The sequence below is a fragment of the Citrus clementina genome, unplaced genomic scaffold (genome assembly GCF_000493195.1).
Source record: "Citrus clementina cultivar Clemenules unplaced genomic scaffold, Citrus_clementina_v1.0 scaffold_3, whole genome shotgun sequence".
Taxonomy (NCBI): Eukaryota; Viridiplantae; Streptophyta; class Magnoliopsida; order Sapindales; family Rutaceae; genus Citrus; species Citrus x clementina.
Window position 1 is genome coordinate 6,804,142 of NW_006262339.1, and position 27,152 is coordinate 6,831,293.

At 32.8% G+C, this 27,152-nt stretch overlaps 5 protein-coding genes and 1 non-coding gene across 10 annotated transcripts in view; 1 reads left to right on the plus strand and 5 right to left on the minus strand.

Moving 5' to 3' along the window:
• LOC18048920 (calcium-dependent protein kinase 17) overlaps nt 1-488 on the plus strand; it is a 3,640-nt gene extending 3,152 nt beyond the window's left edge. The window contains exon 5 of the mRNA XM_006440460.2: nt 1-488. This exon is cut by the window's left edge and continues 28 nt beyond it. Within this exon, the coding sequence (XP_006440523.2) occupies nt 1-129 (129 nt within the window). The 3' untranslated portion in view covers nt 130-488.
• Nucleotides 489-995: 507 nt separating this feature from the next.
• LOC18048921 lies at nt 996-6,727 on the minus strand. Of its 2 annotated transcripts, XM_006440461.2 has the most exons (9): nt 6,524-6,726; nt 5,503-5,654; nt 4,999-5,086; nt 4,004-4,583; nt 3,573-3,626; nt 2,879-2,976; nt 2,609-2,734; nt 1,633-1,722; nt 996-1,393 (listed from the first exon to the last, which is right to left on the minus strand). In XM_006440461.2, exons 1-9 carry the CDS (start codon nt 6,581-6,583, stop codon nt 1,268-1,270), a joined length of 1,374 nt encoding a protein of 457 aa, XP_006440524.1. In that variant the 5' UTR covers nt 6,584-6,726; the 3' UTR covers nt 996-1,267. The 2 variants fall into 2 exon arrangements, with proteins under 2 accessions (XP_006440524.1, XP_024043617.1); XM_024187849.1 differs by lacking the exon at nt 3,573-3,626 and having other exon boundaries at nt 6,524-6,727.
• A 482-nt stretch (nt 6,728-7,209) lies between these two features.
• On the minus strand, nt 7,210-10,797 carry LOC18048922 (UDP-galactose/UDP-glucose transporter 2). 3 transcript variants are annotated; one of them, XM_024189309.1, is made up of 8 exons: nt 10,211-10,797; nt 9,846-9,874; nt 9,569-9,770; nt 9,153-9,395; nt 8,948-9,049; nt 8,260-8,367; nt 7,651-7,919; nt 7,210-7,391 (listed from the first exon to the last, which is right to left on the minus strand). In XM_024189309.1, the coding sequence occupies exons 1-7, from the start codon at nt 10,334-10,336 to the stop codon at nt 7,662-7,664; spliced, it is 1,068 nt and encodes a 355-aa protein (XP_024045077.1). In that variant the 5' UTR covers nt 10,337-10,797; the 3' UTR covers nt 7,210-7,391; nt 7,651-7,661. The 3 variants fall into 3 exon arrangements, with proteins under 3 accessions (XP_024045077.1, XP_024045076.1, XP_006440526.1); XM_024189308.1 differs by lacking the exon at nt 7,210-7,391 and adding an exon at nt 7,414-7,571; XM_006440463.2 differs by lacking the exon at nt 7,210-7,391 and having other exon boundaries at nt 7,594-7,919.
• A 2,762-nt stretch (nt 10,798-13,559) lies between these two features.
• On the minus strand, nt 13,560-19,176 carry LOC18049460. 2 transcript variants are annotated; one of them, XM_006440464.2, is made up of 3 exons: nt 18,069-19,176; nt 14,788-14,908; nt 13,560-14,574 (listed from the first exon to the last, which is right to left on the minus strand). In XM_006440464.2, the coding sequence occupies exons 1-3, from the start codon at nt 18,816-18,818 to the stop codon at nt 14,066-14,068; spliced, it is 1,380 nt and encodes a 459-aa protein (XP_006440527.2). In that variant the 5' UTR covers nt 18,819-19,176; the 3' UTR covers nt 13,560-14,065. The 2 variants fall into 2 exon arrangements, with proteins under 2 accessions (XP_006440527.2, XP_024042792.1); XM_024187024.1 differs by having other exon boundaries at nt 13,560-14,586.
• A 4,189-nt stretch (nt 19,177-23,365) lies between these two features.
• On the minus strand, nt 23,366-23,456 carry TRNAY-GUA. The gene is given in 2 exon segments: nt 23,366-23,401; nt 23,420-23,456. It is a non-coding gene; the product is annotated as a tRNA-Tyr (tRNA).
• Nucleotides 23,457-24,134: 678 nt separating this feature from the next.
• LOC18049462 (dehydration-responsive element-binding protein 1B) lies at nt 24,135-25,115 on the minus strand. The gene has a single exon (XM_006440466.2). The coding sequence runs from the start codon at nt 25,026-25,028 to the stop codon at nt 24,297-24,299; it is 732 nt and encodes a 243-aa protein (XP_006440529.1). The 5' UTR covers nt 25,029-25,115; the 3' UTR covers nt 24,135-24,296.
• Between the last annotated feature and the right edge of the window lie 2,037 nt (nt 25,116-27,152).

The following is a 27,152-nucleotide window of genomic DNA, read 5'->3' on the forward strand; positions in this document are numbered from 1 at the left end:
CGGAATCGTACAATCGGACTCGGTGAGCTTGATCAACTTAATCTCGTGGTGACCGAATCAGTCATCCGTTGGGCATCATGCACGCACATCCCAACTGCCCCATCCCTTAGATTATCACTTGTCTGTTAGAAAGGGATATGCAATCAATATTATTGGGTGGGTGTTTGAGCGGGGAAGATTATTATACTGACTGAAAGAACTGTATGCCTGAGAACTGGAAGCAGAGACAGAGATTGGTTCATCTGAGAAGCTGAACTCCTATATATAGGTCCTGAATTGTTTAATTTTTTGTGATGTGATTGAGTAATGATGCTTTTCTGGTCAGGAAAATAATTGCAGTGTATTAGTTTGAGGTTACTAAATTCAATTGACTTCTTAAAATTCAGCACAAAAGTTTCAACTCTAATTACTAATGCAAATGTAGAGGATATGGCTGCCATTTGTCTATTTAAAAGCTTTTTTTACGTGCACCGAGTTTTTTTTATTTTATTACATGCGACTATTGCTTAAACTACAATTCATATTATATGAGATTATAATTGATATTTACAAATTAAACTATTATTGAGACCAACTTATATCAATGTTTATAGAGTTCTGCTCAAATTTTAACGAGGAATGACTACTTCACTCACACTTAAGTAGGGTAGAAGACAATCTTCTCTCAATTATACAATATAATTAAGGAAGAAAATACGCCTCTTAATTTTGATTGATGAAATTAAATCAATTATATGATTTTATGCATCAAGCTGAACCGATTAATCTTGAACCTATTTGCTTATCCACCTGGTGCCAGGAGTGCAGGCTTTTATATAAGTTGGATAATTCCAGTCTTAAAACATCCAAAATGCTTGTTATCGAGCATCCTAGTGCAAGATGGGATAAAATTTGTTCTCGTAGAAAAGAATCAAAATAGTGATGTATTTAACTTCTGTAACTGCACTATATTGAAAAGACACCTGACAACAAAAAGAGAGAGAACACAGGAAAAATTGTAAGTTAGTTTTTTTAATCATAAATATTAATCAAATATCATGCCGACTATTCTCTTATGATACAAGTATATAACCTCTTAAACGTACGATCATGTCGTAGGTCTTAACTTATAAAAACTTACCCCGTTGCTCTTGAGCCTCAAATAGGAAAACAGAGGCCTCACTTCATTATACAGCAAACTTGGGAAAATTTAAGTCATAACAATAAGGGTAATGCCACTATTCCAGGAATAATCATTACAATTTGATACTGTCGCCTAACGCTACACTCACGAAGCAGGTGCATATTCTTGGATAGCTGTTGCAAGCTTATTACGATCTTCCTCCGTTTTTGTTCTGATTAAGAAGGTACGTGCTGCAGCACTGCCATTATTGCCACCACCAGCATCATCACCCTACAGAACCCAAAGGAAGTTACTAACTATAAATTACATGATATTATTAGCATAAATGCTTTAACATATAACTTAAGGACCTTTGGTCCCAGATGAACCCAAAGGGCCTTAATGTTTGATCCTAAAATCTGCATAGGGAAGCCTTGTATTGCATCTGTAGTTGTTTGTCAGATCTAAACTAACCAACCAAAACAGTATAAATTAAATGCCAAAAAAAAAATCATATTAATATGATTTACCGAAGTATGAAATATTGCAACGATGGAATTCTTTTGTAAATTTGTCTTTATTCCTGGATAAAGCAAAGCGTTAAGCAGCACCCTTCCCACCTGCCGTAAATGAAAGGTTAATAAACGTGGAAGTATATGTTGAGTAAATAAAAATCATGCATGAACATCAAATAAAAACAAAAGAAGACGAAGAAAAATTAAAAAGAAAAAAACATGACACAACATGAGTTATAAAGTTATTACAGAAACAGGGGCAATGTCAGGAAAATGAGCAAAATGAGAGAATTTTCCTTAAGAAGGAATCTAAGATACCATGACAACACATAATTTTTCAACAGGAATAGACACATATTAGGAATAATTGTATTTTTAAATCACATTCTCTACAAGGAATATTGAATTGAAATATTATATCCAATCTAGTGGTGACGCCATTTTCTTTATTTTGCTGTTGCTTTTGTTCTCCACTAAATGTACCTCAAGAAAGACATTGCCTGAAGCTGTTGACTAATGATCTCTCCATTCAGTATTCTCCACCAACAATACATGCAAATGTAACAATTAAATATTTCCCCTTGAAATCCATCACTTAAAAGAAATGACTCATATTGTCTTTCTAATTTAATGAAAAACAATTAGCCAGATAATGGAGACGGTACATTAATGTCACTGGATTTCAGGGCAATTAAATTGACGATCATCAAGTTTTAGAAATCCGATGCCCCCAGGGGCCTGGCTGAGTAGATTTCTTACAGTTTCATTTGACTGGTCACCCCTTAAAAAAAAAAAAGTTTAGAAATGCAGTTGACATTCTGCGCAATTCCCCAAGCCGTAAACATAAGTACCTTGATTTCAGTCTCCATATTCTTAAATCTATCACTCTAAAAAACAGAAATAATAAGCAGGAGCAAATTTATAGTTAACTGAACAAGCTGTCACACAAAATTAATTTCACACAACAAAATATATAAAAGAGGGAACATACATCATTTCGAACAAGAATTGTTGGCTTGGACTCTTTTGTACCCTTGCTGATACCCTCTTTGCATTTTATGGAAAGCTGCCCTGTGCCTCTATCTTTCCACGTGTCTTTATCAGCAGGATCACTCGACTGAACATATAATACAAATAAAAAGAAAAAGATATAGCTGTGAATAAGCTTAAGAAAAAATTATCTCTTGAGAAGGGTAAGAATAAACACCATGTATCTGGCACTTCGAGGCATAACATTGTATAGGTTTTCACAAGAAAATACCTTGACATAAAGTTTGCACTTGACTTCATGGACTACAATAATGCCCTTCTCTTCTGACTTCTTCAGAGATGGGCTACTAGGCTGCGGTACTTCATCTTCTGATAATCCAAAAACAGGGCATTAATTATGCTTGTGAAAGGAGAAAGAAATTCCCGGTCAATAAAGAAATATTTATAAAATTATCCATTGTAGAATTCATGGTTCTGTGAAGGTACAAGCTGTCAACATAAAAAAGGAGAAGACATCATAAAAACTGAGACCCTGAACCAGAGAATAAAACCATAAACAAAGGAAAAGCAACTCTACTACAACTGATTTCTTTTTTCTTTTTTTGATAAATACTACAACTGATTTCAGTAACACAAGAAGTCAGAAGTCACAAAGGCAGGAAGCTCAATTACATCAATTCTCGGAAACCAAAGGCACAGTGCCAAGATGGTAAAAACAACCAACCAACAAAGTTTCATTACTGAATCTGCCATTCCTTCATAAAATCATTTTGATCTAAACAACTTAATCAGAAGAATAATGTGAGTATTTGCAACCTTATGAAGAGAAAAAGATTATCAAATATGTCATGCAAGTGAGTGTGAAAATGCACAAATGGTTTAATGAAGTGATGGGTTTAACAAATCAAATAAAAAATATACATGCATACATTTATGTATGTATTAAAAAAAAAAAATCAACTCACCACCATCAGCGTCATTCAAATCATTACTGTTTTGGAGAAGCGAGCTTTGATTTCCTGGAACAAAAATATTGAAGCAGCACCACTAGAAATCATATAATCTCCCCAAAAAAAGCAAATGCAATCAAACGTCAAACACATTACTCCTTCATTTGTATGTTTCAAATTGAACAATCAAACCACACCCTACTAAATTATCATCCTTTTCTAGTTTAGTGTTAAAACCAGAGAAGGCAGATAATCTAGCAAATAGTGCAGAGATCATTGTAAACAATCCGTTATGGATTATTCCAGATTTTACCATAACCTATTATAAAGTGTTTCCACCTTTATTATTCAACTAAAACTACTTTCCATATCATCTAGAGAATACACATGTAGGAATACAAAAATTTAATAACGCAAATCATCTAAGTACAAAAGAGAACACTTACCAAAGAAAACAGGCGTTTGACTGTTGGAGACAGCTCCAGAGCTCCATGAAGCTGCACTGTTGGAGATTAGAGAACTCCCTGAGGTTGCATTGTCGGAGAATAGAGAACTTCCTGAAGTGCCATTGCTGGAAAATAGTGAACTTCCTGAAGTTGATTTGTTGGAGAACAGTCCAGAGCTCCCTGAAGCTGCATTGTTAGAGAATAGTCCAGAGCTCCCTGAAACTGCATTGCTGGAGAACAGTCCAGAACTCCCTGAGGCTGAATTGCTGGAGAACAGTCCAGAGCCTCCTGAAGCTGAATTGTTGGAGAATATTCCAGAGGTCCCAGAAGCTGCACTGCTGAAGAATATTCCAGAGCTCCCTGTAGCTGAACTGCTAGAGAGGAGTCCAAAGCTCCCAGAAGTTGCAAAGCTTGTGGTTGTAGTTACCGGAGTAAATGTTTTCTCCTGAGATGATTTTACATCATTAATCTTGATTTCAGTTTCTAATTTCTTTTCCTTTGCAAAAGGTTCGGCAGCAGATGAATTTCCTGCTTTTAAAGTATTTGCTTTGAGCCAGTCGACAACATCACGGAACTTCTCCTGCAAAGGGTCAAAGTTGCACATGAATGGAGTTAGAAAATCAAACATAATGTCTTCACTTACATTAGATCATATACGGACAGAGTATTGACTAGAGGCTAATTTTAAAAACAATAATGAGCATGAGCATTTCAAATCACATTTTCCCCTGAAAAGGTACTTAAAACATTATTTTATTGAGAAAATGGCCTTAAAATTGGCTGTTAACTAAATCACAGCTAATATTATATTGTTCATCATTTTGCAGATCCTTATCACTGTGGCGAGGTATGTCCTAAGCAAATATGCTTGATTGCTAGTTTGCTACACAAGTTATCCATAAAACAATTACTAGAAACTAAACCAATTCAGTTTGCAAACCAAGGGGATATATATTAACACTTTCCAAATGTGCCAAGAGTTTGCCAGAAATTACCATTATCTTTGAAGCATGAGCTAAGTAGTCTTGAACTCCATCTTCCCAAAGTTCATCAGGGTGGTTCTTCAATTGTGTTTGCACCCAACTATTCATGAAAAAAAAAAGGTTACGTATTCAACTGTCCAAAGATTTCCATATGACATAGTCATGAGGGAAAGAAATAATAACGAATCAAAGTCCGCAATTTCTAGGACAAAAACAAGGAAATTAAACTAAACTACTAAAGACCAAAATACAAATTTATTACTCTACAAATACAGTACAATATATTTTTTTTCTTGAAAAAAAAAAATATAAGCTAGTTTAAATATGAAATATAAGACAACATACACAATAAATTTGACGAACGTATTAGTAGTACACGCAAGTGACCTCATGAGCTAGTCAATACCAACCACACGAGGAGAGAGAGGGGGGGGGGGAGGGGAAGAATAACATACTACTCAATGGAAGTGCAGTTTATGAAATAGGGAAATAAGGAAGGGAGATAAAGAAACAGACCTAGCGAATTGGGTATTGAGCGCACTGACATGCTGTCGAGACGACTCAGCGCGTTGCATATCCAATGGTTCTGTTGTCATTGACTGTTGTTGAGATGGCTCAGCCCTGTGAACATCAAACAGGGATCCTTCCATTATTCTTTTATTTCCAAACTGCATCAACATTGAAAAGTTTACAATAAGTCTTCACATGATAGTAGACATATCAAAAACATGCAAAATATGCACCCAAGACTAACATGAGAGAATTCAAATATCATTTACCAGAACTTGAATAGTTCTCTGGAAGCCAAAGCTCCATTGTGCGACAGTTCAAAGGGCATTGTGGATATTGTAAGAAGCATTTGAATGTTGTAACAACCAATAGAACAGAGTTCATGCACAACTAAGTCTTGATCCTAATTATTTCAGCTTCCACTTGCATTAAGCCACCAAATAACAAATAACTAGATTCTTAGATCTCCTCATTTGCAGTAAAGAAGATAAAAAGAAAACCCCATAAATGCAACTATGCAAGGTTCTCTGAATTCTAACAAAGATAGCCAATTCCAACATAAGCTAAATTCCAAAATCCTCAAACCAAGATTTTCCATAACCTAAATTCATTAAAAAAAAAAAGAAAAAAAGAAGAAGCACCATGTAAGTTCACATGATTATAGATTTTCATAACTAGTACTCAAATAACTCGATTCACCATGTTACTCAACAACTTTCCAGATAAATTAAGCTGACAATGCCAAAATAATTTGAAATTTTCAATATTTCTGAGTTTACATTGTTTTGAATTTAATAAACTAAAAACCAACCAGCTATATACATTGATCATAATGAATAAGCTAGGCAATTTAAGCAATGTTTTCAATTTAAAATTAAAAAAAATCAATAAACCTACTCCAGTAAAGCTTAATTGAGTGGAAATTATTGCTGTCAAACCTCATAATTTCAATAAATACGCAAAACGGAATAATAAATAGCTTAGGGCTTATAATGAATGCGGAAACAAAAAAAAAAAAAGAACTTACAGCTGAGTCGTTCGTGTCCTTGGCCGAATCCGACATGGCGAGACGTTTCGTTCCTCTCATGATTTATTATTTATTTTTCGTAATGGAACTTTATTAATTTTAAAGAGAAACAAAATGAAGCTGCAACGGGTAAATTTAGGGTTTTGGTTTGAATTTTCTTATTGCTTATATTTGAGGCTACTGCCTGTTGGTACAAAAAAAGAGAAGGGTGAATTTTTTTTTTTTTTTTTTAATTTGGGTAGTAAATTAATGAAATATGGGAGAATTGTGACCGTTGGATCAAGTGGGGAACTAAACATTTAATTGGGACCGTTTAACGAAGAGGCTGCCATCATTTGTTTGTATTTTTTAGACATGGGCCACGTGCTGTTGTGATGAGGTTGCCCAAGCTCATTGGGCCCACCATTATATGCAATTGGGCCTGCTTTTTTATCCGAAAGATGCAGAGTGATAAACATCTAAATTGTAATTAACTTTGGTTTTTTTTTTATATTAAATAAAATACAAGCATAATCTAATGGTGCAGACTGCAGAGTGATAACTGATAAACATCTAAAATGTAATTAATTCTGGTTTCTTATATTAAATAAAAAAAAACAAGTATAATCTACTGGCACACTGCAAAATTAATTAAGGTTAGTCATCAAAATCTTTAATGATTATTATTTCAAAAGTTACCAAACTCTCACGCATTCATGTTCTTAATTTTGGAGCAATTTTAGTATGTATATGTGCGTGCGTGCGTGGGTGGGGTTCGCGCACATGATCATGACGTGTTTGTTATGTCCCTGCAAATTTAGAACGGAGTTTTCTCGCCAACTTTCGCAACGACACTCACTCCCGTGCGGAGTCACACGAGTCACTTCCCCTGTTTTCTTGCACAAAATTGGAAATGTATTCAATTGATGCATGTGGTCACTGTAACTAAATTGAATTACCAATTTTTCAAAAGAATGTAAATTCATTAGCAACAAAGAACTTTACATTGCAAATAGCTATTATTGCCTCTGCTTCTTTGCTGAAATTCTACTTCTATGCCATGGATGTACTAGAAGACCAACGAAATGAAATGAAAGTTCAAAAATAAAATATATAAAAAAAAAAAGACAGAGAAAAAACAAATAGACCTTTGTATAGTTTATACTAAGGGTTGTTTCTCTTCAACTTCTCCGTTTGTTTCAACCAAGCTTTTCTCTTCTGGCTCAGGGGACTTCCTGCGCTTGACATTGTTGTGTGAGTTTGGTCTGTTGTTGGCAGGGGCTTTATTTTCTGGCAACATCTTCAATATGATTCCCATGGCAATGAGCAGAAGCCCAGTTCCATGCTGTTCGGTTAATGGCTTTGTAAATATCAAGTATGAAAGAAACAGTGTGACTGCCTTTCTAGCAGTGGTTATCTGCAAGTGAATGCAAAAGTAAGATCCAACAATTAGAGGTTTTTGAAAACAAAAAAAAAAAATTCAACATGAGATCCAATAATATACGGTGTTGTCATTTTCAACGATGTTCAGATGGTTCTATTTGGAGAACAAATGTAGTGTGACCATAAAATGTTAGGAATGCTATCGTAACAAGAAAATATCAGATGAAAACAGGGAACAAGGTGAACATAATCGAAATCTTCATATGCCTTTATAGAGCATTTTGCAATGCAGTTTGGCGATCAACATAACAGAATCATTTCAAATCCTGTTGATGAAGTAGATATTTAGATAAGCAGATAGAAGATGCACTTACCATGGCAGTGGTAGCAGCTCCAAAAAGGGCAATGAGAGACAAAACAGACACCTGACCCACAAATGTGGCCATGGCTTCAAATACTAACACCCCATATACATATAGATGCTGCAATACATTGAAACAAAAAGTGGAATTATTACTAAAGACACAAACTAAATACATTGTAGGAATTGAAACCTGATTCTAAAAACAGAAGTAAAAGCAGACAATGGCAAAGCAGACGTATTAATATTCCTAGGTGACTTTGACAAGGATCCCACCAATGTAACAACAGATATGAGTTGCAAAAGACAAAAAGAGAGAAAGAAAACACAGACAATGATCAGTACAAATAAAAATAATGGATCAGCTTCATTTGTCACTAAACGATTAATTAATCTGATGGGCCAACTGTAGTACTCCTAAGACCAGCCAAAAAAAAAAAGAAAAAAAGAAAAAAGGGGACCAGCAGAAAATATTCCTGCTTGACCAAGTTGGAATATAGTATTAAGCATTAAATAAACTAAAGTAGTAGACATTCTACCAGATCATTGACTTTCCCCCCCAAAAAAAAAATTCATTTAGGCCGGCTTTCTTTATTATAAAATTCACATTGAATAAACCTCTCCGAGGAGAAGAAGCAAAAGAAGAGAGAAAGAGAAGGAAAAAGGAAATAATAAATATATCGAAAGGAAATGTTCTTTACTTGTGAACATGAATTCCAGGCCCTAACAAGCTCTCCTGTTAGAATCATCGGTACAAGTAAAAAAGGCAAACCAACTACTGTAGAGCAAAACAGCATCTCCATCTGTCAAAGAAATATTAGAAATCAATAACAAGAGAAAGAAGATACATTTTTGTGACAAATTATTTTTGTATTCATATGCTAATTGTAAATGATGTTTGATCACCTGAGTTGTGTCAGGATTCACTGTAAAAATTGCTTCTTGCAAATTTCCCAGAAAGGAATCCATAACCAAAGCACCGGAAATCATTAGGACACCGATCAAACTAAAATTCGGAGAAGTTTGGGCATCCGCCATAGTGAAAAGTATCAGACCAAAAACAAGAAGCAGGGCAGCGACATATTCATGAGCAGGATACTTCCTTCTCAAGCCAGGAATAAAGGCCCCCATTATCATCACCGGCAGTACCTAAATTCTCAAATCACATGAGCTCTCATAAGATATAAAGTAAACCACAAGCAACCAAATATGCATCTCATACTCACACATTCCCTAATGCAAATTGCAAAGAGTACAATAAAGGTTTAAACTTGACAAAGACAGCAATAACAAAAAGTTTTAAACTCTATCTATAAATTTACCTTTGTAGATTTGAACATGATCTGTGCCGGATAATTAAGAAAGGCCAAGGACCCCTTGGTTAATCCATGAGAACCCATTAATACCGCTGAGAGTTTCACATAAGTCTTCCACGGATTCACCATCTGCTTGGTGGTGAAACCTTGCAAGTATATGAGTACCAAGTACACAAATCCTTGCACAAAAGTGAAATACCAGCCATAGCTGCAAAAATCAAATATTTAAGTAAGCAAACAAACCAAAAATGTTAAAGTAGCAACACCATTGCGAATTTTATACCTAAATTGAAGCCGATTGTATACATATTCCTGAAAATCAAACAAATGAATATGTAACTAATCAGATAATAAACGCAAATGATTTAATTATGACATGGATATAAGAATTCAATACGAATAAAACAGTAAACTAAGAACAAGAGAAATGACAATTCCATTTCTTTTATTTTCCAAATTTTCTCAGGATCCAAACAGAGAGCTGGGCAGCAAAATCAAACACATGCAAGATTAATAACTCAAACAAAAAAACATAGCCAGTTCAAAAAAAAAAAAAAGAAAGAAAAGTTTCCCACAAAATATATAAATCAAATTTAAACCCTCAGAGAAATGGGAAATTAAAAAAAAAAAAAAAGAGGTAAAACAAACCTCACAAATGCCATTAACAAGGTAGCCAAAGAAGAAGCCAGAAGAGCAGATGAGGAATTGCTGCCACCTGGATCGATCAGAAAGAGAGATACCGAACAGAGACCTTGCTTGCTCTTCGTGCCTCATCTTGTTAATGATCGTCCGATCAAGAATCAATCAAAAAACAACCAGGAAAAAAAAAAAAAAAACAAGAAGTCTATCAAGATTGCTTGCAGTAGCGGTGCTGCATGGCGTTCCTGTATTTAATATTATATTTTATGAGTAGTAGCGAATTTGGTTAAAAAGAAAGGTTGGTTTCGTAACATCAAGAAGAAAAGTATCGAAACGATAATCTAAGTTAAATATGATATAAAATAATTTTATTAACGGAGGTTGCCGGGTGTTTGTGCGATTTTGAGCTTGAAACTAGGGGGTTTTTAAGACTGGGGCAAATTCATTCGAGAGTCACGACGCGTTTGGTGGTTTCCAAGAAAAGTTTCTTCCCGGTTTTCATTTTCTCGCGAAAATGTTGTTGAAAAGGAAAATTTTACTAGGATTTCGCTTTGATGTTTCACAAAAATTTCCAATCTCATCACATTGGGGAAAGAGGCCTGTCTAAGTCTAACCCTTCCATCTTAATTTGACAAGTGTAAAGTACTAATCCTCTCTCTTTTCAGTAATTGTGAATTTTATTTATTTTTTTAAATAATAGTGAACTTCGATTAATTAAAATTAATGATAAGTGTGGAAAAATTTGTTTACATTTGTCAAATTCATATTAGCTGCCTGATCGTAAGACTCTTTCCATTTGGTTAAAGTTGTCATTGGAGAAATTTACAATTTTTTTCTCCTTAATTTGGACATATATAATATATTCATCTAAAATAATTGAAACAATTTAATCTATGGGTGATAAAACATATATTTAATTTACTTTATAAAAAAATCTCGAGTGCTCTTAAAATATTTTTTTTCACTTTTTATTACAGGTACATGAAAAGGTATAATCTAAATGAGGTTGGTTTATCAAATTATAATTCTCTTTTCATTTGGATATAATTATTATCAAATAAGTATGTAATTTTTTTAATTTTGATAGTCAATATTTAATAACTTCACCTAAAAAATCTAAAATGTTTGAATAATCCATAAACGTAAAAGAGGGAAATCCAATTGTTGTTAAATAAATTGGTAACATTTACCCTCCCATTTAATCTTACAAAATAAGCATATAATGCGATCATATATAACATTATTCAGGTTTATATTGTTTTTCAATAAGATTGCCGCTGTTTATGCATATGGTTAAAGAGTATTATGGTTAAAGAGTTTAGTATAATCTACTCAACTCATTTTTAATAACTCGCGAGATATTGGACGTAATGAACTCGTGAGTAGTTTCAAGTTTGATATCATTTATTCATTTGCACGGCTTCTCATGCCATGCCGCGTGTCAAATTGACTCCTTACAAACAGGCCATGGCTGGCAATATGACCAGTAGAGTGTTGTTGATGGTATAGAGACCGACCTGCTGACCGAATTTGCTAACATAATGGAAAACGACACCGTTTTTGTCTGGCTCTCATTTACTCTCTTTAAAATTTTTAAAAAAAAGTGCAATATTGAAAATAAATTAACCCATACATGTAAATGAAAGTTGGGAACAAGAAAATAATGGTGGTTTGCTTATGCTAGATCTATGTGAGGGGGTATCAACTTATTTTGAATATTACACGTGTTTATTAGTTGTGAACGAAAGTCAACCAAAAATAGGACCGTTTTGCTATTTTGTCAGCAAATTCGGTTTCTTACCTCTTTAGTGAAGTGAAAATTTAAAAATGTTTATAAAAAGAGTGATAGGTGACAGTTGATTGCTGATTTGAAGGCAAAATCTAAGCTGGAACGTAGTGTGCATTCCTTCTTTGGGTACTACGATGTCAATTGCGTTGAAGAATGGTTTATCATATTGGTGACGGATTGGTGGTCCGTTTAATGGGCCTAGGAAAAAAGGACTTCAACTATTAACTCAGCAGCATAATAGCTTTTAACGGCCCCATAAAATCTTTCTAGAGTTGGACTATTTGCACCCCTCTAACCTTCTCATAAAACTCCTTTTTCCAGTTATATTGATTTTTTTTTTGATTTTTTTTAAATACACTTCTAATTTTTTATTATTAAAGCTCAAAATGGTATTGTGCCATTTTTCATTTCTTTGCAATCTTATTATTACACCATACACAAATTAAAAATATTATGGGTGATGAATTTTTTAATGTCAGCCATCAACTGAAATTACACATATTTTACATTATAACTTGAAAGCAATCTCAAATATAAAAATATTCAATCAATGAGAAATATGAAAAAAAGAGTTTATTGTTATAAATTTGTAGAACTTATTTTAATTAAGTAAGAAGCAACGGGTAGAAAGAGAGAGAGAGAGGGAGATTAAGAGATTGATTATGAATGCAAGTAATTTGTTAGGGAAAAAATATATGTGTGTTTAATTCTTATTTGTCCTTAACTATAATTTTATTTGAAGTGGAGTTTTACAATGGCTTCATTCATCTCTATAACACCTCTTTTGAATGTTATTTATTAAAATATTTTCAGTTTAATTGAAAAAATAAATGTATTTTTTTAAATTAACTATCTTCTCATAAAATTTTATCTAAAAAATTATTTTTAATTTGCATAAAAATAATAAAATATTAAACTTTATCTTAATTTTTTTTCTTATTGTATAATTTTTATCTTCATAACTCTAAACTCTTATAATTTTCTCTAAAAATATTTTTAATTAAGATTTAAAATATAAATATAAATTATGAAATGAGATGCGTTTAAAAAGTTTGTTAAAGAATAATTTATCCATGTGTTTAACTGAATTTTCATTCAAAATAAATTAATTAATTTGCGTTAGGTTATTTAAGTAATTTCAATTAAAAAGGAGTGTTATGAGAAATTTTGAGGGGGGTGTCAAAGCCTAGTCTAATTGAATTGATCCTGGGCCGGATTACATCACATTTGATTCTGGTCCTTGATTCAATAAGGGACTGCATTAGTGGATCCAGGAAAAATGGTTTGGGCTATGATAATGTTGCTAACAGTAAAACACGTTTAAAAAATGCTAAGAATTTGGAGCCGCACTGAACAGTTTTGTATTAAGCTGTATCATAACCACTATTATAATGATTATATTATAAATTACCGGCATTTATCACTAGCATTGAGCCGCACATTTTATTAAAAATCAAACAAAAATACCAAAGACATAACAATAATATAATCATGAATTAAAGTAGAAATCTTAACATAAAAATATATAAAAAAAAAAAAGATCAACAAGAAATATGAGAGAGTTCAAGAAATTTGCTGTGCAAACCGAAGCTAACATGAATGTGCCAAACGTGACTTAAAACTGCCACCAAAACAATAGTCCCGTGGTGAACTGGTGTTGTTTACAAAGTTGAGGATGTTACGAAGGGTCTCGATAGCAAATCATTCTCTCAATAATTGGGAGATAAAGTAGACATATACCTCGTTAGGTATGATTCTCGAGTCTACTTTTAATGATGGTGTAGTGTAACTATTTTTTTTTTTTTTTTAATTTTTGTTTGAAAGTTACTAAGCTAATGAAGAGGAACAAGGAACCTCATCTATTCCCCTTGATATTTCAAAACTTCTTGAACCAATTACCAATATTCCCCCTAAGAAAGGAGAACAAACTAAAATCTCTCCATTACAAAGCCTCGGGGTGGTATTAGTCATTCAAGCCAATTCTCTCCCCGCTTCAAAATGACTAAAAACAACCCCGAGATTTCCCAATATTCTCACAGACTTTGTCGCAATTAGTCATCGCTCATCAAATAGAATCACCAGGAGAGATCAAGAACAAACTCATCCATCAAACGATTAAAAATCTCAAGCTCCAAAGCCAAACCCACCTCTTGTTTTTCCTCTTCATTAACATCACTCCACCTCCCATTCTTCTCCATATCGTTAACATAAGCCTTTCTCCCATCTTTCACCTCCCATCCCTGCAACAGTTCTTGGGGCTGTCCGTTAATCCAGTCTTCTGCTTCCCTCAACAAGTCCCGCTCCGTTTTCGCCTTATTTTCCGCAAGCTTTTCTCTGAAAAAGTCTGAAAGCAGATTCTCTGCCTTGCACATATTGTAGCGATTAGATGGTGATGTTGATTTCATAAGCTTAAGTAGCTCCTGAACTTGTTTAGCTGTTTCGTCTTCGAATGATTGTGTTGATGATGATTCTAGGAATGTATCATCAAGCTGGAATGATGCTATTCGTTTCTCTAAGTCGATTGGCTCCAATTGAGCGAGGCTTTCAAATCGTCTGAGCTTTTGCATGAGCTTTTGTTTCGTTCCTGCCCTCAAAACTTCAGTCGTCACCCTTAGCATATAAAGTTATAAACTATCACATTATATGTATACTTGCTTAATTTATATTTAACTAAGGGAAAAAAAAAAAGAAGTAACAATTTATCTAGAACTAAGAAACCTAGCTCATGCAGATAAATATAAATATAAATACACACACACCCCATACACAAGACAGAATGAGCTTCAAGTTGTGATACCTTCCATGCCGGCAAGTCTATGGTCGAAAGGAGGAGAGTTAATGTCTTTTTCATCTTCAAAAGGACAATCCAGCACAGATACTGGACTAAACTGCTCCTTCTCTTCCTCACTCCGCCAGTCCTGTTACAATCAATACATCCAATCATCGATTAGACCAAATAAATCTTCACATTAATGGAAAATGTTAAGCACTTAATTTGAAGTGTGACCATATCTATGCTTTTATAATGCTGGTTCCATTATTAATTTTAATTTAATATCATACGGAAGTTAGACAATACAATCCAACTCAAATTTACATTTTAAAAACGTGTGAGTTCAAGCAATATAGACGATAGAGCGACTCCTAAAACAATGGATTAAGATTTTATTTGGTTAAAAAATAATTTATCACACTTTTATCCATAATTCTTTCGATTTTTTTACTTTTTTTTTCAGGTGATGTTATATTTAAAGGAAAATTTATAGATTCTCCCTTCAAATTTAAGTTAGCATTTACCTCAAAACTTAAATGGACTATGATACTTATCCATTCAAATTTAAAAACGCCACACTTAACCCACTTTCCCTAACAATTTAATTTATTTTACAATAAAAGGTCCATATAGCCTTTAATCAATTCAAGTTATTTTACAAACTATAAACATCCAGCAAATTACGAAATATTATGTATCTATGTCATGACAGTATTGTCTTCAATAAGTTGACTTAATTACTTGATTTATGAAACTTTTTGTTTTTTTTTTTATTTTTTTATTAATTTTTTGACTTAAAAACTGAAAAATACAAACAAATTGAGCAATGCATTATTTGAAGGTTTTGTGAAGCTTATTTTATGTGCTATCAATGAAAGAATATATTGTCTTATGTAATAAATAAAATTAATATATAATTCATGATGTGATGGAAATGGAATAAAATGAAATTGTCTTATTATGGAACAAAACTTTAAAAGAAATACCAATATACAAGGGTCCGGCTATGTTGTAACTGTGGTACCGTGCCACAGTTGCAACCAGCCATTGGATCCACTTGAATGGAGGGGTGCAACAGTGGATTCAAGTGGATCCAATGGCTGGTTGCAACTATGGCACGGTACCACAGTTACAACATAGCCAAGTCCAATATACAAATACCTTATGATGATGCCAAAATTTTTATTTAAAAAACAAAAATTAGCTAATTAAATTAACTTATCAATTGCAATTTATTGTCATATTATACGCAAAAAAAAAGATCATTTTGATGAATATTTACTGTTTGTAAAATAACTTAAATTAATTAGGACAATGTGGACTTTTTCATTGTAAAATAAGTTAAATCGTTAGTGTAAAGAGGTTAAGTGTACCATTTTAGAATTTGAAGGAGGTAAGTGTCAAAGATCATTTGATTTGAGTTTGGGTTAAGTATTTAAGGGAAAATCTGTAATTTTCCCTATATTTAAAAAAGTAAATAAATAAATTGATCTTATGGGTGATTTTCAGTAATATCCTCTCAATCATCTCCAACCCACATATAGGTGGACTTCATGTCTAAATTAGCCCGAACCTTCCCCAGACCAAAGGTTTAGTTTGTTTGGTTGTTCCTATCAAGGGCAATTTCGTAACGTCATAACTTTTCTTGAAGCTGGCTTGAATATATGGTCAAATGCATGCGCTTTCAAATGGCCTTTAATTTGAAGAATTATGAAAAATGTTTAAATTTTTCATAAGACGTAATTTTTTTTGAAATAAATTTAAACTTGACGCAAATTCTGAAAATTTACTTCAATATTTGATGATATGTAGGTGCTTTTAAATAGATTTAAGTAAAAGAAAATCAGTTCAATTTGTATCAAAATGGAGGTGTCGTCAAATGGCTTTACACTTAAAGAAAGTTTAAAAATTTACTCTAATATTTGATTAATGAAAGTGTTATACTGTTATCAGATTGTTTTCTTATTGAATATATCATTTAATTAAAATTTAATTTAATGCAAATATGAAATACAAAAGAATATAGTTTTTAGGATTATATGACTTATTTTATTAACCAAAAATTTCCTTTTTGACTTTATTTATATTGCCTCATTTTTTTATTTTCACATATTACAAAATAATCACCCGCATAAACATCATTCTTATCCATTGGAGGTATTAAATTTGGATTTTTTTTTAAAATTTCTTTCATAATTGTTTACTAAAAGATATTACTGTATTTTCCCTCAATTGTTATTACACTTAACAATCAAATGTTTAGATAAAGAGAGGTTAGTGTTATTTTAGACATAAAATCTATTTGTATGCGTGGGTCAAAAGATGATCTAGGGAAGGTAGTGAATATCACTCACGTTTTTATATTTCGACCGGACAAATTAATGTCAATACAGTAGAGCCCGAGCCAACCGCCCGGGTCCCGGGATCAATAGAAGTAAATCCCAAGATCAATTGAGCTGGCCTAGTCAACTCATTAGGCGAGAGGGGCATGACATCTGTCCAATCATTAATTAATTGGGCCACTCAGTGTGAAATTACTTTTATACACCCGGTGGAAATTAATGAATTTTAATGACCAATTCAGTCCAATGGAACGTGCAAATCACACCAGTAGTTGCATACACAAGACAATACTAATGACCCCATACCCTTTTGGTCACCGACCAAAAAATGGGGAAAAAATAATAATAAAGAAATGCCACCGGATTCTAGACTGCCCATACCAAATCCAAATTTCAATCTTCACTTTTTAATTTGGTTCACCAAAACTTAACGACTCCAGTAAGACCAACTATAAATCTCTTTTTGAGTTTTTTTCCCCCCTTTAAATTAACTAAGTTTGACTAATTCAATGTCTAATTAGACTAATTTTGCTTTCCTTTGACAAACAAGTTTGAATTTACTTTAAGGGCATTAAAGTAAATCATGTATAATTATTTGATTTAGAAAACAAGAGAGGCAATCTAGTATCACGTGTTCCTTGAAAGTTGCTGACCTTGCAAGTTTCATCGCCGTGGATCAAGGGCGCATGACAACATGTGGCGAGATCCTGGACCTTGAAACACTCGACCCAATTTAATCCCATAGTCTCGAGACGTACTCTTTGATTCCCAAGGTATACCCCACGGGCGAAACTCATTAAATTCCCAGTCCCCCCACATACAAAAGTTTAAAATCCCGGATATATCCCCTTCGGTGGGGAGATGATGATAGATTAACAACCAATCAGAGAGAGCCACCAACAGACAGAGATATAACATTTAAAGTACACACGCGAAGCATTAAATAAAAAGCTTGCAACGTACCTTTCTGTTTTCTTCCGAGCTGGTGTCCGAATCCTCACCGACTGGTACGCCTACCGTATTGCCGCCGACCGGTTTCTTATCCGGTGATTGTAAAAATTTTTTAATCTCCACGGAGTCATTTTCACTTGAACTCTCTGAATTACCACTCGATGAGTGTAAAACATGCGCGGTAAAATCACTCTCAGCCCAGCTGTTGTTGCTCTCACTCTTGCTGCTAGTAGTACAGGTAGAAACCCTCTTGGGAGTCAAGCTTGTTGTAATCTGATCAGACGGTTGGTGTTGCTCTTCAAGATACTCGCGGAAAATTTTGCACCGTTTGATTGTTCCCTCTTTCTCATTAGCTTTTCTCCAAAAGCTCCTTTTTAACAGCTTACGCGAAAGACTTCTAGGTAGAGCAAGCCCTTTCTTGCTTCTCTGGCTCTGCGTCTGCTGCACCGACGATGACGGAGACTTAGCAGACGGAAACGGAATCAGCTTAACGGCGTTACGGAGAGCCCCCGAGGCTCTCTGCAAGACAGAGATTGTCTTAGAAGCAGCTACTTTTGAACGGCTTCGTTGTAGGAGCTGCTTAGTATTGTTGTAGTCTTTGGCTTTGAGATCGACCTTGAGGAGAAATCTGACGGTTGTGCAGCATTGTCGACGTGGAAATGATTTGAAGCCACTTGATGAGCACGAACTGAGATCATCTTTGAGATAGTCTTTAAGCATCAATGGCTTTCTCTCCATTGATAAAGTCTTAACTAAAGCCATAATGTTTTCGAATAATAAGAGAGAAATAAAAGAACTGATGATCAATATTGATCAGTAACAGAAGGGACCATGAAGTGACCCAAGTTGAATGCAAGCTCAGAGGGTGTACAGAAAGCTAGCAACTTTTGGCATGGGTTAAGGTGAAGATCTCAAGGTGAAATGTTAATTTGAAGAGGGAACTGTTAAGAATGAGAAGAAGAAGAAGAAGCTCGGAGGATGCTTCTACTGTGTTGAGTTTTTGAATCTAAAGTTTGGTTATTTTAATGCTTTAGTTGTAGCGAGGATCACTGAGTTTGAATTGTGATTTATTAAATGCGGTTGCAGAATGTAATGCGAGATTTATAAATTTATTGCAAGGGGGGGTTGTGTCTGTGTGAGACTGTGTAAGTTTGATAATTAGGTTTTTCTTTTAGACCAATGTAAGAGAGACCAGGAGTTGACCTTTGACAAATCTTGAAAATGATATGCCATCTTCCATGCAAACTGAAACTGGCCATTCATCACGCGCCGGGGCACGTGTGCATGTCGTTAAGTTCTATACGGAATCGCAGTTAACCAGAGAGAATCTGATCTGGGTTTAATGACCCCTTTTTATTTGTTTAATTTATTATTATTGTACAATATTTTTTAATTATATTAAAATTCCATCGCACCGTTTACCAAAGAAAAGCTATCAAGAGTTAAACTAGTTGTACAATGGAGCAGTGCAAATAATATTTATAATTTAAGCATACAATTTATCAATTTTTTTTTAAATAGTTAAAATAAACTAACTCTCACTAATGCATCATGGATTTCCCATTATTTTGGCAAACTTTTTTTTTTTCAAATGTTACAGGTGGGGCACTAATCATGGAGGTGCTAATGATTTTGATTTGCCGGCCACAAAATTCGAATAAGTAGACACTAATTAGTAGCAAGTACATATGATTGATGGTTAATGATTTTTTTGTTTGTTTAATTTGGCAATCATCTATTGTCGTACTGAAGAATGCATGATGGATCGATCAGTTCAGTGGCGTTCAAAATTTTATTTGATCAATTAATATACATTTGATAATAATGGCAAGAAGCCAAGAGTAATTTGAACGGGAACAGAGTATTGTTTTAACTATTTTAGTGCATGCCTGGTCAGTGATGAATCATGACGATTCACAACTTGCAAGCTAAAGTGAAAACAACATGAATGCATTCTACAATTTTTACACCCACTTAGCTCCAGCCCCGCTGGCAAAATCATTACATAATGTCATACGTGTCGCTCCCTGGCTAGCCACTAGCTAATGTCCATTCTATTCCTCGACGTTGCATTGGCCAGCAACCCCAGTCAAAAGTAAAACACTTGCTGAATGTCGGTTGCTTGTTTTGAAATTGTGGGCTTTGCTGATATTAACCTCAACATTATATTTAGTAAAATGGCCACCGACTCACCGTGCATACATCAACATGACTTTATATTACTTCCTCTTTCGATAAAAGTCCAATTCACATCCCACAAACAAAAATAAGGACAAATGCAGAGCAACTAATGAGCATTGAGCAGCCTTTTTGTACAGTCTGTGATATCTATTTAATAAATTAATAATGAGACATCTGAGCAACGCAAACAGTCCACTAGAATCCAAAAGTACAAAGGTGCCATGTTTTTGAAATAACAATGCTGGACGAAAATTAGCAGCCTATGGGTTATACTGATCGGGGGATAAACATTTGTTTATTTTCTATATTGCGATTTAAGTTTCTGTTTATATCTTATATTTTAAAAAATATATTAAAACACTCTTGTTGTTAAATATATTACATTTTACTTTTAGTTTTTTTTTTTATAATAATACCCTTATAATAATATTTTTAGAGAAATTAATAAAAAGGAAAAATAATAATTTCTCAAATTAATTGTAAAATTATGTAACATAACAATTTACACGTATTTTACTTTTAAGATTAGTTTGGTTAATTAATTTTTTTATAAAATAATTATTCATAAGATTGTTGTAAATAAATCAAACATTTCTTTAAGTTGGTTGATAGTAATTTATTTGTAAATAATTATTACTAAAATTGGTGTACTCGTACAAAAAATACTAGTTCTTCCACACTGATATTTACCTGATTAATTTACTAATAAATAATTATTAGATAATTGACTAATTAATTTTTTATAGATAAATGAATTAATATCAAGAATATTATTGGACGATATTATCATAAAAGCAAAGAAAAGTAAAGGTGAGAATATAACATATTTAACTATAACGATAGTATTTTAGGGTATTTTTAAAAATATAGGAACTAAACAGATATTTGAATCAAATATAGAAATTAAACAAGTATTTACCTCTTATAGAACAGATCATGAATGAACTCACCATATATTTAAATATTATGAAAGAGTGGTTCTCACCTCTTTAGCCCTATGCCTAAATTTGAGGGAGCAAATTCGATATTATACCAATTCAATTTAGTAATTAGATTAATCCTAGACATTGAAAGAGCATTTTACGAATTTGGAACTACAAACAATTAGATAAGAAATAAAAAAAAAAAAAACCAATACACTAAAGTTGTATTCGATTTTAAACGTGAAATTAATCAAACTTATTTTTCTAGAATCTTTTGTTGTTAGCAATCAGTTAATTAGTTAATCATGACTCTGAATCATTGTGAAATGAATAACTAATTAATATCCTTTTTAAATGAAAGGGATTAGAATCCATCGTGAATAATTATTATATTCAACAAAGAAACAAAAATACTTCGATAATCATAGGAAATTCTATAATGTCATGATTACAATTACAATATTAATGCTGTAATAAACATAAATTTTGTAAATTATACATAAACTAGTAAATAAAAAGTAAAATAAGCAAACTAACATAATAGTGGTAAATTATTGTTTTAAAATTGTAAACAAAACATATCATTATAAAAATAACATAAAACTTATAGATCAACACTAGAATTTTAATTTTAAAAAATAGTTTTTATTTAATTCATTTAAGTAAAGAAAAAAATTACTCATCAACTGAAAAAAATATTGTATTGAAAATAATTGGAATAATTTTTATTAAATTTGTTTAACCATAAATTTTATATTCATGCTAGGAAATTTATATACTTTTTTTTCATTTTATATCATAGTATTTATTACTACACAAGTCAATTAAGCAAAATTATTTTTCTTGATGTGAATCAAGTCAAAACAAAATAAAAAGACATTCTTATATTACTAGACATATATGAAATATCAATAAAATTATATCTAAATTTTAGTTTTATATATATTTCATTTAGTTTCAAAATTTACTTCTTACTTATACTAAAAGATCATTTGGGGTTGCTTGTTACTTATACTAAGAACGATGCAAATTCAATTATCTTACAAATAATTTTAAAAAATATGAAAAAAAATCTTCCAAAATAAAATTTCACATAAATCATCACATGCATTATATAAACACAAAACTATCATTATTCAATTTAGAAATGCAAACAATAAATATATAAGGTAATCATTATTATAGTGACTTTTCATTTTGCATTTGTAAGTTTTTATTTTTTTTTCAATAACTGTTATAATATTTACTTATTTTACACTTTATCAATAAATCTCCTATTTCATTTACATAATTTATATATCATTTTACACTCAATGTTGAGTTACAAGTTTTATGTTACATTTGTAAGTTTGTATTTTGTTTATCAATAATATATCATTTTACCACTTTTATTTTATTTACTCATTTTACTTTATATTTACAAGTCTTATATTTTATTTACTTAATTTATGTTTTATTTTACATTTAATGTTGATTTACAAGTTTTTTATTACATCTGTAAGTTAATTTTTTGTTTACCAAGCAATAATACATAATTTTACCACTCCTATATTAATTTACTTGTTTTACATTCTATTTATAGGTCTTATATTTTGTTTACTTAATTTGTGATTTATTTGATACTTAATTTACAAGTTTTATGTCATATTAATAAGTTTTAATTTTATTTACCAATGATATATCAATTTACCACTCCTATGTTAATTAACTTATTTTACCTTTCATTTATAAGTCTCATGTTCCATTTACATCATTTATGTTTTATTTTACACTTAATGTTGATTTACAAATTTTATGTTATATAAATAAGTTTTTGTATTATTTATAAATAATACATCAATTCATTGTTATTATGTTGATTTACTTGTCTTACCTTCCATTTTCAAATTTTATGTTCCATTTGCACAATTTATTTTATTTATTAATAATACACGAATTTATCACTCCAATTTTAATTTACTTATTTCACCTTCTATTTATAAATCTTATATTACATTTACATATAGTATATTTTATTTATACAATTTATATTTAATTACGATATTAATAATATAATTTTAATCATGACATTACAAAATGACCCTTACACATGTTGCGGTATTTTCAAAAGATCAATATTCAAGTAAATCCTCAATTCGACCCATTTTAAACATGTTTTACTGTTTTAGTACTTCTTTTTCCCCTTTCCTAGGTAGGTTAAAAAAATCCGACCTGCCGGATTCGAACCAGCGACCTAAGGATGTGCTGTTGGATAACCCACTACAGTCCTCCGCTCTGCCAACTGAGCTAAGGTCGGTTTGCATGAAGGCCACGTTTTAAAATAATTAATATCTTAGTCGTCCATAAAATTAGGCCACACAAGAAGCCCGAGCTCGACTTATTTGGGCCACATTGAGTCTAGCGCACCTGCCTTGGACAAGCTTTCAGAGGTTCACATAATTGTTTGTTTGTTCGGTTTTGGTTTTTTGTACTTGTTTGTTATTCACAAGCACCAATATTTAACGCTTCATGCATATGTGCAAATTAGATTATTTTTTCCTCCAAATTAATGTGAGGGGCCACTTGATCCTTTGATCTTTTAGTTAAACTATATAAATGACTAAATCAACCAAGGGAGTTATATTGTTGAGTCTTCACAATTTCCTCAAAATGCAAAAGGTTATTATAGCTATACTCCTTTTCAATTTGGTTCTAATGTGAAGGTCGTGACCCTTAGGATTTGTCCACGTGGTTTTCAAACAACATTATTTAACTTGTCACTTGAATTGAAATCTTATGGTATTAGGGTTTAAATTTTCGTAAGTCAGTTTAACTGAATGGTTATTTCAAGCAGTTTTATTTATTTGATCATCTGAGTTTGAATCCTATCAGTAATATGGGCTAAAAAAATTAATTTGTACTCTTATCAATCCCTATCTTTATAAAAAAAAAATTCAATAATTGAGAAAGTAAATATATTTGATACAATAAAAGATAAAAATAATCCCTTGTTATTCTCAGTTTCTCACAACCATGCAATCTGAATTTTATAACTATATGTAGAACTGCCTTAGCTAAATTTAAATTAATCTACATGCACAGTAAATACACTGAAAATATTAAAGTGAAAAAAAAAAACTACGGTAGAAATTACTCGTCAAATTGAATGACTCCACAACGACACACAGCCATCACTTTCCCCGTTATTATGATAATCCCACTTCATAACATCATCATTTCCAAAAAGTAAAGGTGGTGGTGAAAGAAGCAAACCCTCCGCCATGTCCGCAAGCAATCCCGGCATATCAAACACCGCGTGTTCATCCATATATAACACATTTTCTGGCAGCAATGTGTTTTCTTGCATCGTTTTCTGTACTTCCTCAAGCTTCACATGGTGAATATTGCTTTCTTCAAGTTCATCATCACGAGGTCTAAATGCTTCTGCTGCCTCAGCTGCAGCTTTCCTTATATCCTTAGCATCCGTGGAAGCCGGCACCGGTAACCTCCACACTGAGTCAGCGAAATTCAGGCAAGCTGATTTTCCTCTCAGTGCCAGCGCTGCCACGTCATGTGCCCTTGCAGCCATTTCTGGAGAAGGATAGGTACCTAGCCAAATGCGTGTTTGCTTGTTGGGTTCACGTAGCTCACATACCCATTTATTATTGTTTCTCCTTCTGACTCCTCTGAAAATCGGATGACGTGTCTCCTTAAACACTCTCCTCCCCGCCCGCTTCTTCGGCCTGCTCGTTGCTAGCAGTACTACTTCCTCGTCTGAGTGGGCACCTCGCCTTGGCGGCGCCGTGCTGCTGGCATCTGACTGTGTTGATGACTCCGGCTTATTGTCAGTCAAACCAGGATCTGAAACTTGGCCGAATAATATGTCCATGGTTTGAAGTTAGAAGTGCTGTGCTTGTGGAATCTGGGATAGAAAGTGCGTTCGAGTTTGACTTGTTTACTTGTTCTTGGTTCTGGATTCTAGGTTAAGGAACAAAGAGAGTGAAAGTGAGCGCTGTATTTATAGTTAAGTTGAGTTAAGATTTTGACACGTGGGCGAGAAATAAACACGCACACGGGTCTAATGGCTGCTCTCTCAAGTTGGCTGAGCCGCTATTGGGCCACGGTTCCTACAGAGTAAGATTGACTATTTGACTTTTGTCATTCAGTTTACTAATTATGGAAGAGGAAAAAAAACGCTGATTTGAAAAAAAAACGAAAAAAACAACTGACTGACGCTGAGCCTGCCCAAGTGTAATTTATTTTATTTTGTTTTTTCTTCTTATTTTTCTTCTTTTGCATTTTTTTTCCTTTTTTTGTTTCACAATGTGCTCCCATAATTTTAGTTTGATGCGGCATCTTAAGAGTTGAAAATAACACGTGTAAAGTTGTTCAAAGTACAGTGCGACATGTATGGAAGCACGATTCTCGTACGTCTTGTCTGCTTTTCGATGATTGAATTAGAAAAGATGACACCTGAAGGATTTGAATCACGTGGGAGATTTATTTTCAAAGTAATTAAAGTAAGAATGTTCTTTCGTAACTGTTACTATGAAGGATCTATCCAAAAAAAAAAAAAAAAGTATAGTTCCTTTAAAGTTCAATTTTAGTAAATTTAGGAGGAAATGTTAGTTTGGTCTCCCAATTTTAAACCTATTTTAATATTAAATTTTCGTAGTCTCTCTTAAATCGATTTGAACTCATATATTTATTATGTAACAAAATAATAATAGACGGATTATTATAAAAAAAAAATACTTTTTACTAGCTAGAATAGCATATGCACACATACGGTCCTATAATAAATTAACTTGACAAGATTATACGATTCCTCCTGAATAATTTTGAAGAGGCGAACAAATTAGATAAGGCAACTAGAGTTGGGAAATTGAGAATAATTACTGTATGAATTTCAACATTGCATGGAATAGTATATGCGCACATAATAATAAGATCTAATAAATTATTGTCACATCACTAACGTTATAAAATTAAAAATTTAAGGATTGGTTCAATTTTGTCAATCAATTTCATGCAAATTAAAAATTAATCATGCGCCCAACAATCTTGGCAACTTGAGTTCAAATCCCCCTAACTCCCCTTTGATAGGGGTTTATTTATCTACCTGCATTGGGGGCCGTATTAAAGTGAAGGTTGTTATTCGAACTGTCTCGATTGATGTTTGACTTTACTAGGACTCGAACTCCCCTTTTTTTTTTTTGGTCTAAATCATTCGGTATCCGGTGACCACATTGGGCCCCGACTACTCCGGATTCGAAGAGAGGGCGATTCTCCTCCCAACGTAGGCGACTCCACCAAGACTCGAACTGGGGAGCAAACCTAGTCGAGGCTTGAGGGGTTCAGTTCGCTACCAACTGAACCAACCAGTCGTTGGTTCGAACTCCCCTTTAATAGGGATTTATTTGAATATCCGCTTTAGGGGTAGAATAGATTTCTCTTCCATATTCAAGCGAGGGTTGTTATTTAGGTTGTGCCTTTTAGAATTATAAATAAGAATTCTAATTTATGTCTGATTGTAAAATATCAATAGAGTTCTTATCAGTATATCAAATTATATATATATAAGTGCTCACTAGTCTCTTATTCAACAAATATGAAACTAAACTGATATAATCAATAGATTTAAATTTGTTCAATTTTGTTTCTTTAATTCCTACACGTGATGATATCACTCAACAAAAAAATCAAAGATCGTCGCCCATTAAATAGTTATTCTATATACACTAATTAAACAATTAAAAATCATACGGTGAGCATAATGGTCAGGTTGTCCAAAGAGAGTCATTGGTCCATTATAAATTAACTAATTTATTCAAGGATGAAAACCAGAAATTTACACGTTGCCCCGCAAGTGGAAAAAATAAATATTTGCTAAGATTTGGAAAAATAAAAATAAAAGAATTGAAATTTCACAGCCCGTGTGGAGTAGCAAACAAAAGCATTTGTCTTGTCATAAATGTTTTTTAATTCGAGCAACAAAAGTGATAAAAACGTT

What these genes read in the sequence shown, in the direction of transcription:
- LOC18048922 (XM_024189309.1), bottom strand. Translation starts at nt 10,336, where the DNA reads ATGAGGCACGAAGAGCAAGCAAGGTCTCTGTTCGGTATCTCTCTTTCT. An exon ending in TACAATCGGCTTCAATTTAG is followed by an intron (nt 9,771 to 9,845) that starts GTATAAAATTCG and finishes TGATTTTTGCAG; the next exon opens with CTATGGCTGGTATTTCACTT. An exon ending in GAGCTGCTACCACTGCCATG is followed by an intron (nt 7,920 to 8,259) that starts GTAAGTGCATCT and finishes ATTCACTTGCAG; the next exon opens with ATAACCACTGCTAGAAAGGC.
- LOC18049462 (XM_006440466.2), bottom strand. Translation starts at nt 25,028, where the DNA reads ATGGACATATTATTCGGCCAAGTTTCAGATCCTGGTTTGACTGACAAT.
- LOC18048921 (XM_006440461.2), bottom strand. Translation starts at nt 6,583, where the DNA reads ATGAGAGGAACGAAACGTCTCGCCATGTCGGATTCGGCCAAGGACACG. An exon ending in TTTGAATGACGCTGATGGTG is followed by an intron (nt 2,977 to 3,572) that starts GTGAGTTGATTT and finishes TTGGATTATCAG; the next exon opens with AAGATGAAGTACCGCAGCCT. An exon ending in TTGCAATATTTCATACTTCG is followed by an intron (nt 1,394 to 1,632) that starts GTAAATCATATT and finishes TGGGTTCTGTAG; the next exon opens with GGTGATGATGCTGGTGGTGG.
- LOC18049460 (XM_024187024.1), bottom strand. Translation starts at nt 18,818, where the DNA reads ATGGCTTTAGTTAAGACTTTATCAATGGAGAGAAAGCCATTGATGCTT. An exon ending in GCTCGGAAGAAAACAGAAAG is followed by an intron (nt 14,909 to 18,068) that starts GTACGTTGCAAG and finishes TGATTGTAACAG; the next exon opens with GACTGGCGGAGTGAGGAAGA. An exon ending in TAGACTTGCCGGCATGGAAG is followed by an intron (nt 14,587 to 14,787) that starts GTATCACAACTT and finishes TGACGACTGAAG; the next exon opens with TTTTGAGGGCAGGAACGAAA.